The following is an 18,694-nucleotide window of genomic DNA, read 5'->3' as shown; positions in this document are numbered from 1 at the left end:
CTTCTGAACAGTCCCTGCCCAGCCTGCCTGCAGCTCCCCTGCAGATCCTGAACTGCAGCTCTGAGGTCTCCCTGGAGCCTTCTCCTCTCCAGGCTGAGCAGCCCCAACTCTCCCAGCCTGTCCCCATGGCAGAGGTTCTGCAGCCCTCTGAGCATCTTTGTGGCCTCCTCTGAACCAGGTCCATCGAGTCCACATCTCTCTACACGTAGCCATGCCCTGGTCCCTTACCCACTACTCTCATTCCCCAAGAAAAGTCATCAACATTTGTCCTCAAGCTGCCTGGGTGCCTCCTGAGGCTCCCTCTGTGCCTTCCCCTTGCAGACACCTTTGCCAGTGTCTCACCCCTCTCCTAGGCTCTCTCTGCCTTCCCCCTGCAGACACCTTTGCCAGTGTCTCACCCCTCTCCTAGGCTCTCTCTGCCTTCCCCCTGCAGACACCTTTGCCAGCGTCTCCCCTCACCTAGGCTCTCTCTGCCTTCCCCCTGCAGACACCTTTGCCAGCGTCTCCCCTCACCTATGCTCTCTGTCTCTTCCCGCTGCAGACACTTTTGCCAGCAAGGTGGCAGCAACGCAGGACCAGTACGCGGACGCCTCCATCGGGAACGTCACCGGCAGCAACGCGGTGAACGTCTTCCTGGGCATCGGGGTGGCCTGGTCGATCGCCGCCATCTACCACGCCGCCCACGGACAAGCCTTCCAAGTGTCCCCAGGGACCCTGGCCTTCTCCGTCACCCTCTTCACCATTTTTGCTTTCATCAGCGTGGGCGTCCTGCTCTACCGGCGGAGACCCGAGATCGGAGGTGAGCTGGGCGGGCCGCGGACTTCCAAGCTGCTCACCTCCTCCCTCTTTATCCTCCTCTGGTTGTTGTACATATTCTTCTCATCTCTGGAAGCCTACTGCCACATAAAGGGCTTCTAAAAGGAAAGGACGGCCGGAGGGAGGAGGTGCACCTATCACGGATCTATATGTATCTATATAGAGCGATATATAGGTATAGATAGAGATAATCCTGCTGTGTATAACGAACAGAGAAGGAATAAAAAGAGATTGGCCAATGCTCACACACCTGCTGACGGAAAACGGCTTCGGAGCATCCTTTGGACTAGGCAGGACCCCAAAGCTAGCAGCGGTCCCTCCCCGGGCAGACGCCCGGCGGCAGGGCGCTCGCTGCGGCTCTACCGACGTAAAGCGGCTGGCGGCCGCCCAGCCCTTCCCCATCGCTCTTCCCCTGCCCGCCGGCCCCCCCAGGAGGCTGGAGGCCGAGGCCGCCGGGGTGTGCCGGGACAGGGAAGCCCAGGGCAGCTGGTGGCAAACAAAGCGGCGGGCGAGGGCTGGAGAGCGAGGCAAGGAGCCTGAGCTCTGCCCACCCCCTCCCACCCACCTTCCTTCGCCACTTGGGAACATCCCCCTCTGGCCCTGCCGGGGAGAAGTGAGGAGAGACCGGCCCGAAGACAAGGGGAGAGCTGGAAGCTTTCTTAAGGATAGAACACAAACCGTTTTCCTCATCGATCTGGGTGGGGGTCGTTCGCTGGGGGTGGGGTTGGTTCGTTAGGTTTATTTTTCGTTGTTGTTTCGGCGTGTGTGCAACTAGCATCTCCCCCACCACCACCACCACCGCCGCCATGCCCCTCCACCTTTCCCCCCTCCTCGGTGCTCCAGGGCTGCCTGGGGTCTGGAGCCGAGGCGGGGGAGGGCTGGGGCGTTCCTCCCGCCCCCTCGGGCATGCTGTCCTGGTATACTTGTGACATTTTGCATGAAGGAAAACGAACCCTGTCTGTATATAGCATCCTGTAACCAGAGTCCTTCCAGCCGTGTGGGTTGAGCATCGCAGATACAGGAGTTTTCTTTTCACTGGCTTTTATTTATTTGAGTTAGTTCCCTTCAGGTAGGGTTTTGTTTGTCTGTTTGTTCGTTCGTTTGTTCCTTCCTTTGTTCGTCTGTTTCCTCTCGGTGGGGGTGCAAGGAGGGACAGCCGTCCCCCCGGGGTGTGGACTGCTGCGCACAGGGGGTCCGCCAGGAGCAATAAAAGCCATGCAGATGGAGGGTTGCAGGGGAGGAGAACCCTGCAAACATCCCAGGGACTCTATCCTGCTGCGGGGGCTGGGTTCCCCCGCCCCCCACAATCCCAGCAGCCAGTCCAGGATGTGCTGAAGCCAGTGGGAAGCCTCCACCCTCTGCAGGAGGCTCAAGTGGGATGAGCCACACCTGAGCCCGGGAGGGACCAGCACGGCTGGCTCCTAGCACCTCCCCTGCCCCTGCCTCTGCCTTTCTAGCCAGTGGCTGCCTCAAAATCCATCGCTCCCCTGCTCGTCCCCTGTGTCCCCAGAAGTCTAGTGGAAGCCCATGAGAGTTAAGCCATCAGGATCAGCCCCCAAAGCTGGTCCTTTCCCACAGCCATCCAGAGGAAGAACAATTCAGTGTTAAGGGCGAAGGGGCCAGGAGGAGATCTCCCACCGGCACTGAGCACAGCCAGGAGCTGCCACGGGAGGACAAAGGCCCCGTTGTGCCCTGCCAGAGCCCGGACTCGACGGGGAGAGGAGACAGGGAGGTGCCACTCAGCGTGAGGCCCCTGGTCCAGCAGCCCAGGCTGGGGGGCTGAAGAGGTGCAGCTGCAGAGCTGCCCTGGGCACAGCAGAGGGATGATGCCGTGGCACTGCTGCCGGGAGAAGTGCTCCTTACCCTGTGCCCTTCAGCAGGCTGCCCCCGGGGGGGGCTCAGCCCTGCTGAGCTTCTGCCCACCCAAGCTGAGAGCCACATCTGACAAGGTGTCCCATAGCCAGCTGGCTGGGGGCTGGGGGGGGAGGGTTTGTGCTCACTCCCAACGATCTGTGGAAACTTTCATTAACCTCTTGTAAGATTTTCCTCTAGGAATAGGAAGTTCTGGGGCATTTAATTGTTTTCTTCTCAGACCTTTTTTTTTTCCCCCTCCCCTACACTGGATGGGATTTCAGGGGCTTTTCTTTGTCTTGTTTTGCTGGGATTTGGGGTTGTTTGTTGGGTGGGTTTTTTTTTTTGGGGGGGGGGGGAGGGGGAAGAATCAAACACAGGAGCAGGTTGTTGATCAGGTTCCTGACTACCTTTATGTACAATGATTTCATTTGGGTTTCGATTTCATTTCATTTTTCATCTGTTTGGCCTTGTTGATTATTTTTTTTATGATGATTATTATTATTATTTGATTTTGTTGTTGTTGTTGTTGTTGTTTTTCTTTGTGTGTGTGTTGCCCACCACTCTAAGGCAGTGAGCCCACTCATTGTGATGATCCTTTATCAATGGTACACCATGCACAGACAAATAAAGTTTGTAATGATTCCTGATGGATCCTGCAGTGCTCCTGCATAGTTCTCTGTGGAAAAGAAACCAAACCAAACCCACCCAAATCCTCCCTTCCCTTCCTACTGTCTGCTCTTAAATGTTGTCCCCACCTCACTGGTTTGCTCATTGCTGTGTTTCTGCCCACGGTGCCTCCTCCCACCTGCTCACCTCACCCCATCTCACAGCTTCCCTCCTGCTCCATCTCCATCCTGCCTTGGGCTCACGGTGCTGGGGTACAGCAGGGGCTGGCAGCCCACCCAGCTCTCAGGGGGATGCAGGCAACTGCCCAGGGACAAAGGTGCTGTGCAACCCTCCCTGGGGCCAGCTGCTGCTCCCCCGTTGGATGCCACTGCTGGCTCAGGGAGAGGCCTGCACATGTCCCCAAGGTACCTGGCAGCTTCCTTGTGCTTGTGGCTTCTGCTCACCCAGAACTGGCCCTGCTCTCCTTCCAGCCTCATGGTGACCCACGCTAGGTTAAGCCTCTAGCTAGTGGTAAGTGGGAGTGGGAATGGCAAGAGATACATTACCTGGGCAGGGCCCCTGGGGGCCAAAGCAGATCTGAGACACCTCATGAGGTCACTGAGCAAACCAGGAGCCTGTGCTGCTCTGGGCAGCTGACTGCCCATGCTCCAGTCCAGGTGCCCTGGGCCATTTCTGACTCAATGTGGATCAAAAGAGCTCAACCAGCACTGAGGAGGAGGAGGAGGAGGAGAAAAGTCTCTGTGTGCCCAGGGATGTTGCTCCTCCCTGTATTTCATCCAGCAGCTGTTGAGCTGTCCCAAGACAAACCCTCCTTACGGTGCTTCCAAGAGCCGGCTCTGACAGCCTGACCTCAAACACCAGCTCTGGAGATGGGTCCCATGGAAGTGCTGCCTTCCTCTGCCAGGGCTGCCCCTGCTTCTCCCAGGGGCACACAGCTGCCTGGGAGACACCCTCCTGGGGTCCTGCCCACCCACGGCACAGAGTCAGGATGCGGCTACGCAGCTGGTTCAGACTGGCACCAGCAGCAGCGCCTGACTCCTGAGCCCCAGGCTAGGGACATGCCAGCAAGCCAAAAGCTGGAGGGTGGGAGCTGGTGGATTTTGTCTGCAGAAGCCCAGGGCCAGTGAAATCCCCAACTGCCTGTGTGAGGGGACGTGGAGCAGAGCCGGCAGCCAGCGCAGCCTGGCAGCCAGAGGATTTACTGTGCTCTCTGGGCAGTTCTCACGCAGACTTCTCCCTTCCCCACATCCTTACGCTGCTGCTTGTTTTCCAGCCGTGCAGCTGGCTCCACTTTTCACACAGGTGCTCAGCACCCTCCATGATGGGCGTGGGTCAAGCTTCAGCACTCATCACACGGCAGCTGGCCACTGCCGTGTGCTTCCCCCAGGCAGGGAGCCAGGGACGTGAAGCAGCTCTCTCGACCCGGTAACCCCAGCTACCCAAAGGTGATGTGAGTGTCCTGCTCCCACCGTTTGCCTCCTCAGAGCCAGCTGCAGGCTTGGTGGTCGGTAGCAAGGCGAAGGGTTCTTTGTGTCGCAGCTGGGCTGAGCAGGCAGCGAGTAGCTCTCCTGCTGACAGAGCCTCCCGGAGGGGATGCCGGAGGCAAAGAGCAAACAGCAAGCAGCAGCCTTGTTTGTGCAGTTCTCCTCTGCCAGCTGGCTGCCTCAGCATCTCTAACGAGCTGATGCCAGGCTTATGCCATGCTTCTCGGCCCAGTGGCTCACGGAGGAGCCACAGATGAGCCTCTCCTGGCTGCCAGCTTGCCATGCAGTCAGGAGCTCCACCCAGCCCCAGCCACCCCGCTGCCCGCTCGCGTCAGCAAGGGTGCAATGCCTGCTCCTCTGCAGCGGTCTCAGCCATAAAACAAACCCTCCTCAGGCAAAAAAAGCACTCTGCCCATTCCAGGGAGCAGCAGGAGAGAGGGCACCCCCCTGGCAAAGGCACCTCTTGCCCTCCTGTTTGCCCACCCCATCGGGCACAGCCTGGTTCCCCAGGTCCTCCCTCTGACACTGGCACTCCCCCAACTCCTCCTTGTCCCTGCCAACCTCCACACTCTCCCTCACAAGGGAAGGGCATCGAGCATCTCTGATAAAGCCCCAGGCTCAGGGAGGTTGGCATAAACAGCACTTTAAACTCCTTGGGCCTCTGCCCATCCGCCTGCCCCAGCTGCTCTCAGCCCGGGGGCAAGAGCAGAGAGCAGCGATGGCCCCGAACACCTTAAGCGAAAGCACACCCCTGGCTCCTCCGGGGTCAGTGGGAGAGGAGGCAAAGCGCAGCCACAACCTCAACAGGAGGAAAAGCTGCGAAGGAGCCAGGAACTCTGCGAGCCTTCTCCACCTCCCCCACCCCGGTGCCAGCGGGAGCTGCCAGCCTGCAGCATCTCACGGCTAAGCCCTACCTGCACCGCTACCGCCCCTCCCGCCCGGGCAGCAAGGGAACCACTTGCTCCAGAGATGCAAATCCTTTGCCTCCAGACCACAACATTCCTCCACCTGCCTCCCCCCCTTCCCGGCGACCCCCCACGGCAGCGGCTCTGGGGTGAGGGGCGGCTGCAGAAGTCGTTTGTGGCTGTGCCTGCCCTGCTTTCGTAGCTTGTCACACGAAGGACGAGAGGGGAAAGGGAAGCTCGGGGCTCTCTCTGGTGACGGGTCTGGCTATAAACTCACTGTTGCTATTTCTGCTACAGGCAGGGAGGGAGAAAGGCAGCGCCTGGGTGTTATTGTTGCAGCTATTTTTAAAGGCTTGGGCAAGAACCAAGCGCCAGGGTGCTGGGGGGCAGGCACATACCTAGGGAGGAGGCTCAGCCGCATGCCTGCGGAGGCAGAGCTGGGCAGAGCCGAGGTAGGGAAGAGGACAGATCAGTGCTGGAGGGCGCTGTGGCGGGAGGAAGCCCTGCATTCCCTTTCTGTAGGCCCTGGCACCTGTGCCCAGCGGGGGAAGCCTTCCTGCAGGGCACCAGAACACAGGGACACAGCCAGGCTCAGCTTCAATGGCTCCAGGCATGGGGCCTCCAGCCCAGCCCTGGGCAGCCTGTGCCAGTGTCTCCCCACTCTCCTTGGGCACAACTTCCTCCTGAGGGCCAACCTCAAGCTGCCCTGCTCCACTTTCAAACCATTGCCCCTGGGCCTAGCACTCCAAGCCCTTCTGAACAGTCCCTGCCCAGCCTGCCTGCAGCTCCCCTGCAGATCCTGAACTGCAGCTCTGAGGTCTCCCTGGAGCCTTCTCCTCTCCAGGCTGAACAGCCCCAGCTCTCCCAGTCTGTCCCCATGCAGAGGTTCTCCAGCCCTCTGAGCATCTTTGTGACCTCCTCTGGCCCCTCTCCATCAGGTCCAGGTCTCTCCTGTGTTGGGGGCTCCAGAACTGTAACTGAGGGGTGCATTTACCTGGATACTTGAGTGGCCACTCCAGGGCTCAAGTCTCATTCCTGCACACTTGGAAAGCAGGGAAAGCAACTGCTCCTCTTTCCAGGGTGGGAAACAGGCTGTTGCTATGAGCCTAGAGAAGACACAGGAAGGCATCTGTCACAGCAGACATAATTCCAATCAGCAGCTCCTTCCACTGTGCCCTTGGGACAGGGCAGGCAGGGAGCCTGCAGCCATCTGTGAAGCCTTGGGGCCAGATGCTCCCCAGAGAGGAGGCAGCCACAGCCCCAGCAACAGCAGGACACATAGGAGACAAGGAGCTCAAAATGAGTCCTGAAGCATGAGGGGGACAGCAGGTGGCCCAACAGGTCCCATGAGGCATGGCAGGTGGCAGGAGAGCAGGGCTGGGGCAGTGACTCACCTCACCAGCACCCCGTGGCAGGGGGGTGGCTGGGGATGGCACAGCTGAGGCTGGCACAGCTGAGGCTGAGGTTGTCTGCTGGTGGTTTTTATCATGTGCTGAAGTGCACCAAGTGCTGGGATGCCTCCTGTTCCAGAGAAGGGAGACCTCATTGCCCTCTACAGCTCCCCAGAAGGAGCTTTGAGCCGGGCTGGTCCTCTTCTCCCTAAGAACAGGAGAGGAAATGGCCTCAAGTCGCACCAGGGGGAGGTTTTCTGTGATTGTAGAATGAATGATGTGCTCCAAAAAATAAAGGCTTGAGGTTTCCTCCTCTTCCTCCCCTCTGTAGCCTGAGGGGAGCTCCCCACCACCCCGGGGAGCAGCACGGGGGAGGCAGGCAGGAGGGAGAAGGCTGTGACCACCCTTCCTGCCGCAGCCTCAGCACCAGTCAGCCCAGTCACTGTCACCCTCCATGTCCTGTGTCACCCATCACCCTGTGCCACCTCCCCCTCACAGCAGCAGGGCTCTCCAGGGCAGAACACAGTCACCTTGTGCAGATGTCGATACAGGCACAGAGAGAGACAGAGAGAGAGAGGGATGTCTGACAGCCCAGAGCACCCCCTGCTCCTCCACCAGGCCCGGGGTGGGCAGGCTCTGGGGAGGACAAAGCCACATTTTCCCCAAGCTGGGGCTGAAAGGAGAGTTTGCAGAGGAATTGGCTTGGCTGGAGACAGAAAGCAGAGCAGGGATCAGAAATTCACACCCCCACACCTCCCCACCCTCCCTCTGCCACCCCGCAGAGGGTCACCCGCTGGGCTCAAGGAGCTGCCCCCCACCCCGATCTCTGTCTGTCTCTTGTGGTTCCTTCCTCCTGAGCTGAGTGGCACAAGTGCAGCTACACTCTTTGAAAAGCCATAACGTTTGCTGACACAGCTCTTTTCTTACTGTCAATTTATAGCTATCTAATCGTTGTTGATCAAAGAGGTCACCTTGGGAGACCCCCGGGTGGTCTGCTGGGACCCGAGTCTCTGTCGCTGTATATTCTGTACATGCTGTAAAAAAAACACGAAGGGGAATGTTTAAATCTAAATGTGGGGGGGAGGGGGGTGAGGGTGGGGAGGGTTGGGACTCGGTGCCACCTGCTGCAGGGCAAGGTGGGGGGTGGGGGAGGCAGGCAAGACCCCATCTCGGGCCGCCGCGGCTCAGGCTCGGGGGTCCGCAGCAGAGTCACCGTCCCGCTGGGGTTCCGTGGCTCCCTGGGGTGCTTTTAGCCCACTCAAAGGGGAAAGGAGGTGGCTCTGCAAGCGAAAGCAGCCATGAAAGCAGCTACCTGGTCTCCCTTTGGGGTGTGTGGGGACAAAGCCCAGGACTGCGCACGGCGCCGTTTGCCACCAGCCTCGGCGCAGCGAGCCCACCGCTGCCCACCAGCCTCCCTGCCCGGGGCTGGCAGCCCCTTCGGCCACCCCTCAGCTCGCCGCCTCCAAGCCTTCTGGGCAGAGAGAGAGAGAGACGATTCCCCATGGGGGAGGGCTCTCCGGGGGCAGCAGAGGTGGGCTCTGAGCAGCAGCTGGCTCCTCCATCTCGTCCCTGCGCTAAGCAGCAGCCGGCAGCGGAGACCCTTTCTGTCCTGACACCCGCTGGGAGCCACCCAGCTCCGCGCTGCCCTGGCATCCATCTAGGACTCTGAAATCATTGGAGACAGTCGTGGCAGCACCCACCCCTCACCCCCCCCCCTCAAACCCACTCGTGCTGAGCTCATCTATGTTGATACCGGTGGTGGTGTTTCCCTGGGGAGAGAGAGTAGGGACCCAGGGACCCTCCCGCGGAGAGCCGCAGCTGCAGAGAGCGTTTGTGCAAGCCCTTTATTTGCCAAAGGCAACTCCACAACCACCTGGGAAATGTTGCTTCTCTCTCTTTTGGGTTCTTTGCTTTGCTTTGGTTTAGTTTGGGTTGGGTTGGGTGGGTTTTGTTTTGATTTGGTTTGTTGCACCTTTCTCCCCACTGTATTTGGAGATATTTCTCTGTTTGTGTTATTTATTTATTTATTTATTGTATCTTTAAGGACAAAGAAATAAGCCAATGAGTTGGTGGTTTGGGGTTTGGGTGTTGGTTTGGGGGTTGTTGGGTTTTGTTGCTGTTGTTGTTAGCAGAGCAGTAATCAGAGCAGCAGGTGTGGAGGCAAGAGGCAGCTTCATAAATGGGGACCACTAACAAGCATCCTAGGAAAAAAAAATCCAGCTGCTCCTGTGTGGAGCTCCTCTCATGGACAGAATCATCACAGAATCACAGAACATTAGAGGTTGGAAAGGACCTCCTGAGATCACCCAGCCCAACCCCCCTGCTGGAGCAGGAGCACCCAGGGCAGGGCACACAGGAGCACAGCCAGGGGGGGATGGAAAGGCTCCAGAGAAGGAGACTCCACAACCTCTCTGGGCAGCCTGCTCCAGGCCTCCAGCAGCCTCACACCAAAGAAGTTTCTCCTCATGTTGAAGTGGAACCTCCTGGGTACCAGCTTGGACCTGCTGTGCCTTGTCCTGTCCCTGGGCACCACCAAACAGAGCCTGGAACCCTCCTCCTGACCCCCATCCCTCAGCTATTGATAGACACTGATCAGATCCCTCTCAGCCTTCTCCAGGCTAAACAGCCCCAGGGCTCTCAGCCTCTCTTCAGAGCAGAGATGTTCCACTCCCCAGATCCTCCTCATAGCTCTGCTGGACTCTCTCCAGCAGGTCTCTGTCTCACTTGAACTGGGGAGCCCCAAACTGGACACAGCACTCCAGGTGTGGTCTCAGCAGGGCAGAGAGAGGAAGATCCTACTTCCCTTCTTCGTTGCTTCCTCTTGAAAGAATTTTAAATGCTAGTTTAATGGTCATGGTGGTTGAGGTGTGGTTGGACTTCACATCACCTTCAAGGTCTTTTCCAACCCTAATGATTCTGTGATCCTCTGAACACAAATGGAAACAAAATGGAACAAAAGCAAAGAAAAGAAAGCAAAGCAAAGCAAACCTTCATCACCAAACCAAACCTTCATCACCAAACCAAACCAAACCAAACCAAACCTTCACCACCAAACCAAACCTTCACCATCTTCTGTGATCCCCAAGTCTGTTGCAGTGGAAACATGTGGGGACTGAAGGACCTTAATATGCCACAGAAATACATCTTCAGTCACATCCATCTGGCTCCACCATAGCAGAGAGATTTTTGGCTCAGTTGTTGGGGTTTTGGGGGTTGCTTTTGGTTTGTTGGTTTTGGTTTGTGGTGTGGGGGTGGGTTTTTTTTTTTGGGGGGGGGGTGGGGAAGGTAACTTCTTACTTCTGATCAATTCACAATTACTTCTGTTCCTTTGGTACTCAAGGTTGGTAACACAGAGAGGAGGAATCAGTTAACTGGTAATAAAGGAAGGAGGAAATCCATGAGTAATAAAGGGAGGAGGAAATCAACTGGCAGCAAAGAAAGGAGGAAATCAACTGGTAATAAAGGAAGGAGGAAACCCATGAGTAATAAAGGGAGGAGGAAATCAATTGCTAGCAAAGAAAGGAGGAATCAATCAATTGGTAATAAAGGAAGGAGGAAACCCATGAGTAATAAAGGGAGGAGGAAATCAACTGGCAGCAAAGAAAGGAGGAAATCAACTGGTAATAAAGGAAGGAGGAAATCCATGAGTAATAAAGGGAGGAGGAAATCAATTCCTAGCAAAGGAAGGAGGAATCAATCAATTGGTAATAAAGGAAGGAGGAAATCACTGAGTAATAAAGGGAGGAGGAAATCAACTGGCAGCAAAGAAAGGAGGAAATCCATGAGTAATAAAGGGAGGAGGAAATCAATTGCTAGCAAAGGAAGGGGGAAATTGGTAATACAGAAAGAGAGGAGGAAATCAATTGGTAGTACAGAGAGGAGGAAATTGATTGGTAATGAAGGAGGAAATCAATTGGTAATAAAGGAAGGAGGAAATCGATTGGTAGTAAAGGAAGAAAGGAGGAAACTGGTAATGAAGGAGGAAGGAAAGTGGTAGTAAAGGAAGGAGGAAAGTGGTAATAGGGGAAGGAGGAAAGTGGTAATAAGGGAAGGAGGAAAGTGGTAATAAGGGAAGGAGGAAAGTGGTAATAAAGGAAGGAGGAAATCAATTGGTAAAGAAGGAAGGAGGAAATTGATTGGTAGAAGAGGAAGGAGGGAAACACCAGCAAGCTGTGGAGTTAACTGGTGACAGAGGAAGGAGGGAAATGCCAGGAAGCTGTGGAAGGCACTGGTGAGAAGTGGGGGGGGGGGGAGGGTTGAATCACTGTGCATTTTGTTAATTAGTGAATTCAAATAGTTTTATTTTTTACCAAAAAATTTTAAAAAACCAACAAAAAAAAATATATATCTATTAAAAAAGGCAACAAACAGATAATCTTTATTCCAGTAAAGACAACTGTTGATTTGATCTGAGATATATATATATATATATATATATTAAAAATGAATACTAATCATCTCCTGTTTGAATGGTCTCTATCCTGTTGCTCTAACCTCCATCCAATGGATTAAAACAAAACCCCCCCTGTTGCAAGTTGTTGTCCTTCCCACCCTACCAAATAAATGAACTTTTCCCTCCCCACCCCACCCCCCTTCATGCATGCTGCTGCCTGGGTATGTTGTGATTCCAATTAAAAAGAGTCCCTTTTGAATTGCCTTATTCCAAGAGGGTTGTGTGTTACCTAACTGGGGGGGGGGGTGGGAGAGGGGGGAGGGAGGGAAGAGGAGGGAGGGAGGGAGGGAGGGAGGGTGGGGATGATGACCTGGCACTGTTCATCACATTCCAATGTGTACTTGGCTGCTGTTCCTGTGGGGTTCAGAGGGGAGGCTGTCTGTCACCTTGTGTATTATGCAGGAGCCCTTTCCCCCCACCCCTCCCTTGTTAAACTGTGCTGTGTAAACCACTCCTTGCCTGAAATAGTCAGTTATATAAACCAGTGTCTCTCAGCTGTTCTCCTAATTTTATCACATGTCCTAACCACCCAAAACCAAACCAGCCACCACCAAACCACAAAAATATAGATGTTTGTAAATTCTTCATTCATTTTGTCTATTTTTATGTCCCAGGCTGCTTTTATCCTTCCCCCCCTCCTCTCCTTTTTTTCCCCTCCTATTTCTTTTTTCTCTTTTTGAAGCTGGCAAAAGGAGCAAGATAAAGCAGCTCCCCCACCCCCCCGAATTTTTCAGTCAAGGCACAGCTACATTTATATCCTCCCTCCACCCCCAGGCAAGATGCAACAAGCAATTCACAGCAGCTTACAACTGGCACTGGGGACCTGCGGTGATTGCTCTTCCCGTTGCTGGCTCAGATGAGCCACTGCCACTGCACACCACCATGAGCAATGCCAAGCCACCCCTGCTGCTCCTGCACTCACAGCCCTCTGGCTACCTGCAGCTTCTTCAGGCCCCACAGCTCTGGCCTTGCCCTGGGATGAGTGGTAAGGGAGAGGGGGTGGTTGTCCCTGCCACAGCCAGGGTCACAGAAAGAACCACAGGATTGACCAGGCTGGAAAAACCTTTTGAGATCATCCAGTCCAAGCTATCCCCCAAAGAAAGAATCATTGAACTGTCAGGGTTGGAAGGGACCTCAAGGAGCATCCAGGTCCAACCCCTCCTGCTGCCATGGCCAGGGACACCTCACACTGCAGCAGGTTGCTCACAGCCACAGCCAGCCTGGCTGAAAAACCTCCAGGCAGGAGGCTTCCACCACCTCCCTGGGCAACCTGTGCCAGGCTCTCACCACCCTCATGGGCAAGACCTTCTTCCTGATACCCAATTATCATCTCCCCACTTCTAGTTTTGCTCCATTCCCCCCAGTCCTGTCACTCCCTGACACCCCCAAAAGTCCCTCCCCAGCTTTCTTGGAGCCCCCTTCAGATACTGCAAGGCCACAAGAAGGTCTCCTGGGAGTTTTCTCTTCTGCAGACTGAACAGCCCCAACTCTCAGTCTGTCCTCACAGGAGAGGTGCTCCAGCCCTCTGCTCATCCTCGTGGATCGATGGATCCCTCGTGGCGCAAAAGGCCAACAGCAAACCCCTATTCCTGGTCCCCGCTCTCAGTGCTGCAGCTGAAAGACCGTCTGGGGGGCAGGGGCTGTGCCCTGGCTGGCAGGAGGAGGCTTTTTGAGGCGCCTTCCCGGTTGGGTCCTTCGGCTCAGGGCCCCGGAGACGGAACACGGACCGCAGCCCAGCCCCGCGGGGCGGCAGCGGCACCGCCGAGGCCGGCGCCCGGCGCAGCTCAGCGCCACCTCCCCGGGGGGCGGGGCTCGGCGCTGTCCCCGCCCCCTCCCGGCCGCCATTGGCTGCGGCGCGCCGGCTTTTCCCGCGCGCAGGAACATGGCGGGAGAGCGCGCGCTGGGGCTGGTGCGGGAGCTGCGGCGGGCATCGGACGGGCACCTGCCGCCCTTCCAGGTGAGCGGGGCCGGCAGGCCGCCCCGTGCCCAAGTGAGCCGAGCCGGGCAGCTGGGCCGGGGCCTGCCCTAGGGCTGGGTGCGCTCGCACTCACTGATGGCGTCCGGCGTTGCAGACGGAGGTGCTGCGGCAGGCGCTGGAGGAGATGCGGGCGCTGTACGAGCGGAACCAGGCGGACGTGTGAGTTGTCCTGCTCGGGGTGGGGCGGTGCCGTGTCCTGCCACTACCCTGAGCCCCGACCCGGCTCGACCCGACCCACAGCTCGGAGACGCGGCTCCTCCTTTTCCAGGTCCGACGCGAAGTCAGGACGGACGGAGCTGATCTTCCTCATCCGCTTCCGGCACTGCTGCCTGCTCCGAAACCAGCGCTGCATCCTGGCTTACCTGTGAGTGCGGGACGGGGTCCCCAGGTCTGGGCGCTGGGACTCCGGGCCCAGCTCCTGCATCAGTTGCCGGAGCAGGGCAGCTCCTCGTTCACTCTTTGTGCTCATCGCTGCTGCAGAGCAAACGCTGGCACAAAGAGTAGCCCCTGCGTCTCCTGCTCTTTCAAAGTTTGAGTTGCTGCACAGGCCGAGCATCACATCCGTCAGAGGACGGCAGGTGGAGCGGCTCAGGTCCTCGCTGTCTGCTCTGAGGGCAGAGGCATCGGTGCTGCCGAGGCTATTGCTGGGCAGTGGCTGCGGCCACAAGCCGGCTCTGCCCCTCGTTTCTTCCCCCCCAGGTACGACCGGCTGCTGCGCATCCGAGCACTCAGGTGGGAGTGTGGCAGCGTCCTGCCCAACACCACCCAGTTCCACATGTCTGCTGAGGAAGTGAGTCAGCCTTGGCTTGGGTGAGGGGTCTGGAGCACAGCCCTCTGTGGAGGGGCTGAACGAGCTGGGGTTGTTTAGCCTGGAGGAGGCTCAGGAGAGACCTTACTGCTCTCCACAACTACCTGAAGGGAGGCTGTAGCCAGGTGGGGGTTGGTCTCTTCTCCCAGGCAACCAGCACCAGAACAAGAAGACACAGTCTTAAGCTGTGCAGGGGGAGATTTAGGCTTGATCTTAGCAAGAAGTTCTTCACAGAGAGAGAGATTGCCCATGGGAATGTGCTGCCCAGGGAGGTGGTGGAGCCACCATTCCTGGAGGTGTTTAAGAAGAGCCTGGATGAGGGACTTAGTGCCATGGTCTGGTTGATTAGTTAGGGCTGGGTGATTAGCTGGACTTGGTGATCTTGGGAGGGCTCTTCCAGCGTGGCTGATCCTGTGATTTCCACTGAACTCCTCCTGATGGATTGTCCATTTGGTAGAATCAACACAGGGCAGACTTCCCTCCTTCCATTGTGGACACAGCACTTGATGTGCCATTCATCCTCTGTGGGGGTAATACCCAACAGATACTGAGTGCAGGTCGTGCTTTGCACTTGCAAAGCTCAGGTGGGGCTTCAGAGCACAGGCTTGCAGCTGGCAGAACCAGGCCTTCACATGCTGCTCTGAAGTGCCATCTCTAGACCAATGTAGAGTGCTGGCAACAGGAGCAGCACACATCCTACCCTGCATTCACACTGCTCTGCCTCTGGGGCAGTTTTTTTCCCCCCCCTGGCTGGCATGAAGAGGCTGGGGAGCAGTGGTGAGGCAGCACAAAAGCATCCAGATCTCATGTGTGAGGGACATCTCTGAGCATTAGCTCTGCCTGAGGGATTGCTCTTCCCCTCTGCAGGTGGAGTGGTTCAACCGCTACAAGAAGTCTCTGGCTACCTACATGAGGTCGGTGGGAGGAGAGGAGGGGCTGGACCTTACCCAGGACCTGAAGCCTCCTAAAAGCCTCTACATCGAAGTAAGTACTTGAAAGGGGCCCACAAGGGCTGGGAGTGATGGGATGAGAGGGAATAGACTGAAACAGGAAGAGGAGAGATTGACACTGGAGATGAGGGAGAAGTTCTTGGCAGTGAGGGTGGGGAGACACTGGCACAGGCTGCCCAGGGAGGCTGTGGCTGCCTCCTCCATAGGGGTGTTCAAGGCCAGGCTGGATGAGGCCTTGAGCAAGCTGGGCTGGTGGGAGGTGTCCCTGCCCATGGATCTGGGTGATCTTGAAGGTCCTTCCCAACCCAACCCATTGTATAAACAGAAGTGCAGGGCTGGTGGCTTCTGTGAACAAACCTCTTTGCTAACCTTCATTCTTCCCTGGAGAACTTCACCCCCATCCCATGTTAGGAGGTCATTACACAAAGCTTTTGAAAGCACCAAAGCTCCCACAAACTTCCTCCTGGTGCTCTTCCTGCCCCCTTCTGCTGAGGGCTCCGAGTCTGTTGCCAGTTGGCCTTTTGAGTTCACAGGGAGCTGCTGGGGGGTTGGGGGGCAGGCAGTGGCTGCTCTGAATCCCATTGAGTTACTGCAGCATCCTGCAGAAACCCAGCCCAGATCAATTAGAAACCTTGTTCCCAGGCTGGGGACTGCTAATTGGTCTTCTTCAATGGTCTGTGATAGAATCACAGCATCATTTTGGTGGGAAAAGCCTTTTTAAGATCACTGAGTCCAACCAGTCTTTAACTCTGCCAAGGCTGGGGCTAAGCCACGGCCCTCAGCACCACAGCTCTGCCCCTCTGAAACTCCTCCAGGGATGGGCATTCATCCACCTCCCCAGGCAGCCTGTGCCAGGCTTTGAGAAGCCTGTCAAGGAAGAAGTTTGTGCAACCTAAAACCTCTCCTGGGGCCAACCTGAGGCCATTTATTCTCCTGTCACTTGTTACTAGAGCCCAACCCCCACCTGGCTCCAGCCTCCTCTCAAGGAGCTGCAGAGAGCAAGGAGGTCTCCCCTCAGCCTCCTCCACACTAACCACCCCCAGCTCCCTCAGCTGCTCCTTCCCAGCCTTCTTCTCCAGACCCTTCCCCAGCTTCCTTGCCCTTCTCTGGACCCTCTCCAGCCCCTCAATGTCCTTCTTGCACTGAGGGCCCAGAACTGACCCCAGCACTGCAGGTGTGGCCTCCCCAGTGCTGAGTGCAGGAGGACAATCCCTGCCCTGCTCCTGCTGCCCACACCCCTGCTGATCCAGGCCAGGCTGCTGGTGGCCTCCTTGCCCAGCTGGGCACCCCCTGGCTCCTCTCCAGCCAGCTGCCCACCAACACCCCCAGGGCTTTCTCTGCTGGGCACTTTGCAGCCACTCTGCCCCAAGCCTGCAGCCTTCCTGGGGTTGTTGTGGCCCAGCCCTTGGCCTTGTTGGATCTCATCCCATGGCCTCAGCCCATGGATGCAGCCTGTGCAGGTCCCTCTGCAGAGCCTTCCTGCCCTCCAGCAGCTCCACACTGCCTCCCAGCTCAGTGCCACTGCAGACTGACTGAGGGTGCCTGGATCCCCTCACCCACATCATTGATGAAGATCCTAAAAAGAACTGGCCCCATGTTAGATAGCTCAGACCATGAATTGTTTCCCACAAGTGACACAACCAATCCAGAAGAGCCTGTGAGAAGCCAGAGTCAGCAGCTTGCATGCTCTGGGTTTCTGGTTGAAGGGACAACCAATTTGCTCCTTGAGACAGTTCCACCATTAACAGATTGGTTTTTTCCTGCTCTGTGCATGGGGAGCCTCTAGAAACGCTGCTGCCACTGCCCAGACCTTGGCTTTTGTGCTGCTCTTCCTCTGGTCCCTGTGGAGACTTGGGCTGCTCTGCTCACTGGGGCTTCCTGCTCAGGGCAAAGACAGGAGGGAAAGGCTGAGAGGGGATTTAATAACTGTTTCTAAATATCTGAGGGCTGGGGGGGCAAGAGGGAGGGGACAGGGACAGGCTCTGCTCAGCTGCACCCTGGGATAGGACAAGAGGCAATGGATATAAACTGCAGCACAGGAGGTTCCACCTCAACACGAGGAGGAACTTCTTCCCTGTGAGGGTCCCAGAGGCCTGGAGCAGGCTGCCCAGAGAGGTTGTGGAGTCTCCTTCTCTGGAGCCTTCCCAGCCCTGTCTGGCTGTGTTCCTGTGTGCCCTGTGCTGGATCCTATGGTCCTGCTCTGGCAGGGGGGTTTGGTGATCTCTGAAGGTCTGTTCCAACCCCTAACATCTTCTGATCCTCCGAAGAGAAGTTTGGGCAGAGCCCCCAGACAGTGCAGTCAGTTCAGTTCTGTGCTTGCAGCTGTGCTCAGTGCTGAGGCTCCAGCAGGTGGGTGGCATCCTGTCCACACCTGCAGTGCTGGGGCTGAGGTAATGTGCTAATCAAGCACATGGTGGTGCCTGGTGGCCTTCTGAGTGGGCTCTGCTGACCTGGGGACTGCTTGCACTTCACAGGTGAGGTGTTTAAGGGACTATGGGGAATTTGAGATCGATGATGGGACCACCATCCTGCTGAAGAAGAACAGCCAGGTACCTGTGCTGAGAGCATGCTCCATACCCTTTCTTTCCTTTCCCCCCCACGACCTCTCCCTGCTCACCTCAGCTGGTCCCAGTCCTGCACACCTGGCTCCTTGCACATGCTGCAAGCTGCCTGGCCCAGGATGGGTTCAGATGGTTCAGCTCTACCCAGCCTGCTCCCACATGCAGCACAGCAAAGAGCTGAGTGTGGGCAGCATCAGGTCCAGGCTGGCTGCCTGGGTCTCAGGGCAGGCTGCCTTGTGTTTGTGTGCAGCACTTCCTACCCCGCTGGAAATGTGAGCAGTTGATCAGGCAAGGAGTCCTGGAGCACATCCTGTCATAGGCCTGGAGGACAGCAGGCACAGCCCTGGCCTGGGGGTGCTGCTTACAAGGGGGACTGAGCTCTGGGCTCTGCAGGACTGCAGGCACTGCCCTGCCACTCCTCCCAGCAGCCTCTGCCACCTGCACGTGGAGGCCAGCCCTGCAGCTCTGAGGCGTGCAGGGTGCACTGGCCAGCTCTCCCTGGCCAAAGGCTGCACCCTGGGGATGGGGAGGGGGGTTGGGGGGGTGGCACTGAAGAGGCAGAGGGTTGGGGATCATTACCCAGCTGGGCTCTGAGCAGGGTTTGTGAATGCAGTTAGCTGTGTGTGGAGCAGCTCTTCATTCCCAAGAGGCCAACAACCCTCACAGCAGCCAGGAGGGCTCCACAGCTGCCAAGTAAAGAACTTGCTTCAACCTTTCACTTGAGTGTTTTTCAAGAGCTCTGCAGCCCTCTGCCCTGGCTCAACCCATCCTGGCCCTGCAGGGTGATGCTCAACTGGGCTCTCAGGTGAGCTGCTCCTCCAAGTCAGTAGTGTCCCCCAGGGATCAGTGTGGGGCCTGCTCCTATTG

General features: G+C 56.9%; 2 protein-coding genes across 5 annotated transcripts in view; both read left to right on the top strand.

Moving 5' to 3' along the window:
• SLC8A1 (solute carrier family 8 member A1) overlaps nt 1-926 on the top strand; it is an 83,523-nt gene extending 82,597 nt beyond the window's left edge. For all 4 annotated transcript variants that reach the window (XM_054177229.1, XM_054177228.1, XM_054177231.1 and 1 more), the window contains one exon: nt 542-926. In XM_054177229.1, the coding sequence (XP_054033204.1) occupies nt 542-918 (377 nt within the window). In that variant the 3' untranslated portion in view covers nt 919-926. The remainder of the gene's footprint in view (nt 1-541) is intronic.
• Nucleotides 927-13,399: 12,473 nt separating this feature from the next.
• On the top strand, nt 13,400-18,222 carry GINS1 (GINS complex subunit 1). The gene is made up of 7 exons (XM_054177298.1): nt 13,400-13,487; nt 13,603-13,667; nt 13,777-13,872; nt 14,208-14,298; nt 15,184-15,300; nt 17,741-17,815; nt 18,078-18,222. The coding sequence occupies exons 1-7, from the start codon at nt 13,413-13,415 to the stop codon at nt 18,144-18,146; spliced, it is 588 nt and encodes a 195-aa protein (XP_054033273.1). The 5' UTR covers nt 13,400-13,412; the 3' UTR covers nt 18,147-18,222.
• Nucleotides 18,223-18,694: the final 472 nt, after the last annotated feature.

The sequence above is a fragment of the Dryobates pubescens genome, chromosome 39 (genome assembly GCF_014839835.1).
Source record: "Dryobates pubescens isolate bDryPub1 chromosome 39, bDryPub1.pri, whole genome shotgun sequence".
Classification (NCBI taxonomy): Eukaryota; Metazoa; Chordata; class Aves; order Piciformes; family Picidae; genus Dryobates; species Dryobates pubescens.
Note: the sequence above shows the minus strand (reverse complement) of the source record. Positions and strands in the feature narration are given on the sequence as shown.